The sequence below is a fragment of the Ostrinia furnacalis genome, unplaced genomic scaffold (genome assembly GCF_004193835.3).
Source record: "Ostrinia furnacalis isolate ACB-3 unplaced genomic scaffold, ASM419383v2 OfSCF1862, whole genome shotgun sequence".
In the NCBI taxonomy this organism is placed as follows: Eukaryota; Metazoa; Arthropoda; class Insecta; order Lepidoptera; family Crambidae; genus Ostrinia; species Ostrinia furnacalis.
Genome location: NW_021132101.1, coordinates 61,177 through 69,374, shown reverse-complemented (window position 1 = coordinate 69,374; position 8,198 = coordinate 61,177). Strand labels below are relative to the sequence as shown.

The window sequence follows — 8,198 nt, the reverse complement described above, 5'->3', positions numbered from 1 at the left end:
ATCTAACGCCGAGCTAAAAAGTATCTTCGCTTATCTGTCATCTGAAATTCATTGTGATCCCAGAGCTATAAAGTACAGAAGACATTTGTTTCTTTTTTACGATAGCTTACGAAAGAAATATTAAATGAAGATTCAATATGTTGGGCGCGGGGCCAGGGCGACACCATTAGGAAGTGCCGGCACGGAAACCCTCCGGAATGTCATGCCTTGTTCACTTGGCTAGTGTACTTGCCAAAGAAGGTGTGGTGGTTTAGCATCACAAAATACTTAGTTTTTGAGTGATTCGATAAAGTTTGTGCTGTGTACTCGCTTAAATGCGGGTTGTAAGACCAAAAGCTTAGCTCTTATAGATGACGTAGTTTTCTATACTCCTTGTATAGTTTGCAGTTTGCACACAGCTAAAACTGCGTCAGCTATGCGAGATAAGCTAAACTAACTTAGCTTAGCTCTTGGTTTGCAACCCGTATTAGTTTAAAATCGGTAATTTTTTTAAATCTCACCAACCTATGGTCATATTATAAATTGAACAAGTTAAAGGTGTAATGTGCACACCTAACCAGTTAAAAACTTCCTAACAAATAAGGCGCCGATCGAATATCAGTCAAACCAAAATTTAAAAAATCAGAATCTACATTAAATACCTACAAGCAAAATATTAAATTCACTGTTTTCAATAATCTAAATGCGTCTCCTCTACACAATCAAAAACTTCATTCTATAAGTTAATATACAACGAAATATTACCAAAATTCGCTCAAGCAAGTAAAATGGAACGTTTAAACGGAGCACGCACACAGATTCCGATGAAATGAAAGGATATGTGCTGCGGAATACCTCTTTCGCTGAAAGAGAGCACAGGTGAGCACACCCTACAAATCTTTCACACTACATAAACCTGAATATGGGCGAAACACGAATAGCACGGTGTCAACATTGTCAACCCTAGAGAGTTGAAAAAGCTTAGAACTACCCTTATCTTTGGTTGTAATCCTTGATTAGTTACTCGTATAATCACCGTAGGGCAGTTACTATGATAATTAAGAACTTATATTTTAGACTCGACTTGAAGCAAAGGAAACGGAAATAGAAGAGCCATTTTTGTATTGGCCGAAAGGCTTGATGATTAAGTAATATTTTCTGGCAATTTAAATCTTAATACAGACCTCTCCAATAAAAGGCGGAAGCGAGCGACTCTGAGCTTTTTTGCCCGGTGATTCCCAAGGCGTCATTTATATCAAAAACAGCGTTTTTACATGTATCGACGACAGCATATTTAGCTTAAAACTGTTGTGTATCTTATGCAGTAAAATAGGTGTTAATTTGCAACGAAAATGTTTATTTGAATAAGCTTTCGTCAGGACAAAGTCATGTTAGTAAACAATAAACTGCAGGCACGAAGCAGAAAATAATGAAAAATACAGTAAAATTCTACGGGTTACTTACAAAAGAAAGAATGGTAACCCGGCTTACCTGAAATAAAAAAAACACCCATTAGAACGTTGAACAACAGTAGTATGTTATTGGGCGTTCTATCTCACATTCGGTCGGTCGCAGTCGCGACCTCACTCTGTGCGATAGATCGCCCAATAACACGATCGTAAGTAAACCATGCCTGTAGTAATGCAGAATAGAATATTCCATAAAGACTTGACTTACCTTCACACGGCTACTAGCACAACATCACCTTTTTCCTTGAGTCCACGCACTTTCGATCACATGACAAAACAAACCCAATTGGAATTTACAATTCCTTTTTAGAAATCTGTATACATGGGTCAGTTTGACGTNATTGACGTCACATTCTCATAATGCTTGAGCTCTTTGATTGCTATAAATACAAACCATACTGACGTGCTATAAAAATGATTACAAATCCATTTCTTTATATGATTTTATAGCTTGCACTGTGATGTAAGAATTACGTAAATTGTTAAATTGCATTATTCAACTATAAACCTATTGAAATGGTCCGACATCCGGTTGCTAAGTTGATGATATTTTAACGAGTAAACAATTATACCATGGCTTTGTCTCTTTATTAATTAGGTAATTATTGTAGTGAGGGATAAAAACCTGTTTTTATTCCCACATACCAACAACTATCAAACAACAGTTATAAGGCAAAGAAGTCAAACCTAAGATGTAGATAGATAATTTATATACTCTTTATTGCACACCAAAAAAGTTGTTACGGTGTCGTATCGTTAAAAAGCGATCTCTTCCAACCAACCTTCAGAACATTACTACTACAGTACTAAAACATATTATATTGATTGACCAATAATTACGTAGGTAAAGTTTATTAACTACTAGCTTTCCGCCCGCGGCTTCGCCCGCGTGGAATTTTGTCTGTCACCAGAAAAACTTTATCGCGCGCGTCCCTGTTTCAAAAACCGGGATAAAAACTATCCTATGTTCTTTCCCGGGACTCAAACTATCTCTATGCCAAATTTCATCAAAATCGGTTGCGAGGTTTAAGCGGGAAAGCGTAACAGACAGANCTTATTTTCGTGAGTGTGTTATATTAGCCACTTCTTAATGTAGGTACATGTTACTAACGTAAAATATTAAGAATCGTTTTACTGCAAAACACACACACAACAAAAAGTATTTTCGTTATTTCCGATCGATAAATTAATTTTAAAAACACCATCATTTATCTTTATTATTACAACGGGAATATCACTCTTCACACATTTACACTTTGGTGGCTGAGAAAATATAAAGTAAATACTTCATATTTAAGCACAATCTAAATAGATACTTTGTTTGAAATTAATAATGTTCCGTGAGTTAATTTATAATTTTAACTTATACGTGTACCTACTCACTTCTTTTTTTTTCTTTTTTTTTTACACTCCTTTTTAATCCTCGTCGCCATTGTATTGTACACCTTTATCTCCGCCATTAGATTATTATTTGGCTCGCCTACGCACACAGCACGACCTGCCCGCACCACGGTCGGACGCCGAATGCCCCCACCGCTGACTGGGCTGTGACGTATGCGAGTAGTATGTTATTGGGCGTTCTATCTCACATTCGGTCGGTCGCAGTCGCGACCTCACTCTGTGCGATAGATCGCCCAATAACACGATCGTAAGTAAACCATGCCTGCAGTAATCTATATATATAAAAATGAAACCCGTTTCGCGTTGTCACGGCATCACGTGTGAACGGCTGAACCGATTTCGATAATTCTTTTTTTTAAATGTTTGTGGAAGTCCAAGGATGGTTCTTACGGAAAAAAATATTAAGAAAATCTCTACGCTAAGGCGGTAGGAAGTTCGCCGGGTCAGCTAGNGCGATCTCTTCCAACCAACCTTCAGAACATTACTACTACAGTACTAAAACATATTATATTGATTGACCAATAATTACGTAGGTAAAGTTTATTAACTATGTACTTCATTATTATGATCAATCGAATGAATTATGAGAACAAACCAAAACATTGTAAAACTAACTTTCGGAAGCGTAATAATTGCAATCAGGCTGAGTTGCACCATTTTATTTAAACTTTAAAAATCGTCAAAAATCTGTCTCAAACTCCTGGTGTGGACAAACTGGTCATTGTCATAGTTAAGGTCATAGGTAAATTGGTGCAAATCAACCTTAGTCTTATATTTTATATTAAGTAAATCAAGATAATTATCATGTTATCATTTCAAGTTTAATTTAAAACTAATAACGTCAAATATTTTGAAATGTTAAATATACCCACAAAATCATGCAATATTTACTATGTTTTAGTTTAAATCAAATCGTGATTTTGTAATTATATTTAATTTGTCTTCACCGTAGTATATTTTCATACAGGAATTCGCGTCATCGCCCCAGTTTTCGTAAATACCTGAGTGTGCATAAGCATTAGGCCCGGCGTGAACGCAATGCGCAAGCTGTATAAATCGACTGCAGAAAGTGATAATATTTTTTCAATAAATTTCGAATATTATGTTACATAAAAATATATGTTCATGACACAAATATTTTGTATTGAGCGGGAATCGAACATGCAACCTCTGTTATAGCGTACCGAACTACCGGTACGCCACTACTCCATAGGAGCATTGTTTTCTCGGTACGTAACGTTTGCGATGGGCCTAACCTTATTGCTGAATTATCAATATTTTCCCTTTAAATTTGGGGGCTCGCAGTATGAGCTTCATTCTGTATTTCGAAGTGCTTCAGAAGGAGGAACTAGCTCCAGTGACGTCACATCTTGAGTAAATTGTGAGTGTTCAATATGTGAGTATATTTTTTATTTTGACTATTTTTAACTGTGATATGTTTAGATTTGATGGAGAGATTCGTTAGTTTAGTTAATAGTTAGCCAAACATCATGTAAATCATGTTACTTTAAAGTTTAAGACTATTAGCACTGAAGATTTAAAACTAACTTTAATGTTTTGCAGCGTTTGTCAAAGTATATACATATTTTTGACGTTGACTATAAACTGTTGTTCGTTTACTATTCGTTGCAGAGTGTACTTTCATTGCACAGGATGGAAATTATGTGACTTTGAATTGTCATTATCTTTACAGGTCTGACTCAGAGTTTGAATCCACATTCGGTGGGAGTTCCACCTCCATCATCGCTAACCCTCGTAAACATACGAAGAAGAGGAAGACTGCGCCAACTTCATCAAGGTACGTAATATAGTATGATCATTTTAATGTAACTAACATAGTATGATATTTTTATTGTAACATAGTATGATTATTTTAATGTAACTACTAAAATTTTAATGAACTATTTAATTTTTAGTAGTACTTATTATTAAATATTCTGTAGTATTATGTCTACATCTTTACATGCAATTACTTTGCTAAGGCAAAGATGTGTGATCAAAAAATGCAACCTCATAACGCAAGTTTATTAATTTATTTCTTATTAATTTCACAGATCAGACTCTGAGTGTGAAACTGTGCAGCCAGCAGCGCTGAAAAAGAAACCTGTAGCTTCTAGACCTCGGTGAGTATTAATTTGTTAAGCTTTATGCAGATATCATATCTGATGTTTTTCTACAAATGTTGTTTTCGATCTTTTTTATTGCCTAATAAATTATATTTAAACAGAGGACCTAATTAATAGGTATTTTCTACCAGCCAACTTACTAGACACATAATAGAGATAAACTAACTAGGCAGTGCAGTTAATAAGTTAGGTTAGATAGAAATACCGATTTGGAAAATACAAACAATTGATATTTTAATACATGTACACTATTTTAAGTCGTAAATAATGCTTTAATGTTTTAATTTTCAGAGCTCCAACGAAGAGTTCTACGGATCTGTTCGGGCTACTATCCGACGAAGACGAAAGTGTCGCCATCGAAAACTCTCAACGACTAAAAGTCGGTCGTCAGCAGCTGGACAGCAGCCTGACCTCGAAGGTGGCCAACGGTGTCGTGCGGCGAACGGTTCCGCTCGAAGGCGCTTATTACGTGGAGGTGCGTGTTTACAACACCAGGGACGCGCTCAAGACGCCGCCCGCGGATCGCTACAAGAAGACGCTGCACACGCTGAAGGTTCAGCTTAACACCGAAACATCGCAGTGGCGGGATCTTCAAAAATTTATGAAGACCGCGAAGAAATTGTTTGAAGACCGCGAGCCAATATTTTATAATAATAAAATAAACTTTAAATCTTAGTTTTAAGTTAGTTAGTTCTATTCTGAGAATGATTTAAATAAATAGCATCTAATATATTTTTTGTTGCATTTTCCTATAGGCTTTTAAGTTTAGTCATATATGAACATCAAGAGTTAGACTCTCGTTAATTTTCTGTTAAATCTTAAACCTAAATCTTCTTTTAGAATTTATAAGCCATAGTTTGTTGTATAATTCATAAATTCTGTAATTCCCGTTAACTGTACTACGTTATTGTTTACTAGTAAAATACCTAAAGACGTTATTTCAGCTTAAAGTGTATTGATAACATGCCTTTTTGTACTGCTTGTGGTACCCGCGTGGAAAATACGCATTGGATAGGTCACTTGAGGAGTAATGCGCACAAAAACAAATGTGCGGTTCCGGTAGAAGACGGAGTACTTAAGGTAACCTCTGCATTTAAAGGTCGTATTGCATCATTTAGAATTCCAGCAAATGTGGAACACGAGTCAACTTTACCGGATATATTTTTAAACAGTAAACGTGGAAAATTATGTAGTCTTATCGAAAAGTCGTTAAAAAAATACGTAAGTTTAAAGATAAATATTGAGTATTTTGCTAATTTCATTTTACTAAAAAATGATTCCCAAGACGTTAAATCATTTGCCACTAAGAATATAACAATACATCGTAACTTTAACTGGAACCAAATATTTGACTCTGTTGTTAATAACTTGTGTAAAAAAGTTGAAGAATTTCAGGACCGTGACAGTGGGTGGGCCTTTCTAAATAACATTTATGTAGAGATTAATATCAATAAATTCGATCCTTTAAGTGGTTCAGGTTCTAGTTATATGGATTTGCCATTATATTTAAAAAAGAAAAAAGCATGCATCAATATCCAAAACAAAGATAGCTTTTGTTTTTTATGGAGCGTTGTCGCAGCCCTTTATCCTGCAAAACGCAACGGAGATCGTCCATCGTCCTATCCTAATTTTCAAGACGTATTGAATATTGATGGTCTAAACTTCCCTGTTACTTTCACAGATATAAGAACATTTGAAAAAAATAATCAAAATATATCCATAAATGTATATTCCTTAAAAAGTAATCGCATTGTGGGTCCAATTTACAGATCTGAGTTTAAAAGAAAAACAAGGATCAATTTATTATTACTTGAAAAGGGAAACAAATCGCACTATGTTTTAATAAAAAATTTGTCACGTCTTGTTCGTACTCAAATAACAAAGCATCATGGCACGATATACTTTTGTGATGATTGTATGCTGTTTTTTTCGTCTGAAGAGAAACTTAATAGTCACACTTGTTGCGGTGTGACTACCGTGCTTCCGGAACATGGTAGTTGTCTTCATTTTAAAAATTTTAATCGGAAACAGGATGTTCCTTTTGTGGTGTACGCCGACTTTGAAACTCTACTTAAACCAATAACGACTTGTGAGCCTGATCCAAATTGTAGTTTTACGTTAAATCGTACACAACACATTCCAGCAGCTTTTGCTTATCGCATTGTTTGCTCATTTGATAGCAAACTTAATCGATTCATTTCGTACCGCGGTCGCGACTGTGTTCAAAAATTTCTCAAATGTCTGTATAGAGACGTAGAAAAAATTTATGAAATTTTAAACGTTGAAGTGCCAATGGTGTTTAACGAAAGTGATGCCAAAATGCATGCCAAAGCTGACGTGTGTCATATTTGCAATAGTCTCCTGCTATTTGACAAAGTAAGAGACCATTGTCACTTGACAGGCTGCTACCGAGGTGCTGCTCACCAGTACTGCAATTTACAGTACAGTCTCCCAAAACTAGTTCCTATTTTTTTTCATAATTTAGCAGGCTATGATTGTCATTTATTCATTAAGGAATTGGCTGATAGTTTGGGTCCTATTAAAGTAATACCTAAGAATAAAGAAAACTATATTTCATTCACAAAATTTTTAAAAATGTCTGATGGGAAATTTGCTCAATTAAGATTTGTAGACTCGTTTAAATTTCTAGGCACAAGCTTAGAAAAATTAGCAAACGGTTTAATTTTAATGAACTATTTAATTTTTAGTAGTACTTATTATTAAATATTCTGTAGTATTATGTCTACATCTTTACATGCAATTACTTTGCTAAGGCAAAGATGTGTGATCAAAAAATGCAACCTCATAACGCAAGTTTATTAATTTATTTCTTATTAATTTCACAGATCAGACTCTGAGTGTGAAACTGTGCAGCCAGCAGCGCTGAAAAAGAAACCTGTAGCTTCTAGACCTCGGTGAGTATTAATTTGTTAAGCTTTATGCAGATATCATATCTGATGTTTTTCTACAAATGTTGTTTTCGATCTTTTTTATTGCCTAATAAATTATATTTAAACAGAGGACCTAATTAATAGGTATTTTCTACCAGCCAACTTACTAGACACATAATAGAGATAAACTAACTAGGCAGTGCAGTTAATAAGTTAGGTTAGATAGAAATACCGATTTGGAAAATACAAACAATTGATATTTTAATACATGTACACTATTTTAAGTCGTAAATAATGCTTTAATGTTTTAATTTTCAGAGCTCCAACGAAGA

General features: G+C 34.9%; 1 protein-coding gene across 1 annotated transcript; it reads left to right on the top strand.

Moving 5' to 3' along the window:
- The first annotated feature begins 1,807 nt into the window (after positions 1–1,807).
- LOC114353964 (uncharacterized) lies at positions 1,808–7,622 on the top strand. The gene is made up of 5 exons (XM_028306165.1): positions 1,808–2,292; positions 3,383–4,245; positions 4,543–4,647; positions 4,904–4,972; positions 5,267–7,622. Coding segments are annotated over exons 2-5 (561 nt in total). The 5' UTR covers positions 1,808–2,292; positions 3,383–4,243; the 3' UTR covers positions 5,652–7,622.
- The last annotated feature ends 576 nt before the right edge of the window (positions 7,623–8,198 follow it).

Excerpts from the sequence above, each read along its gene's own strand:
- LOC114353964 (XM_028306165.1), top strand. Across the intron at positions 4,648-4,903 it reads ACTGCGCCAACTTCATCAAG|ATCAGACTCTGAGTGTGAAA; the intron begins GTACGTAATATA and ends TTAATTTCACAG. Across the intron at positions 4,973-5,266 it reads CCTGTAGCTTCTAGACCTCG|AGCTCCAACGAAGAGTTCTA; the intron begins GTGAGTATTAAT and ends TTTAATTTTCAG.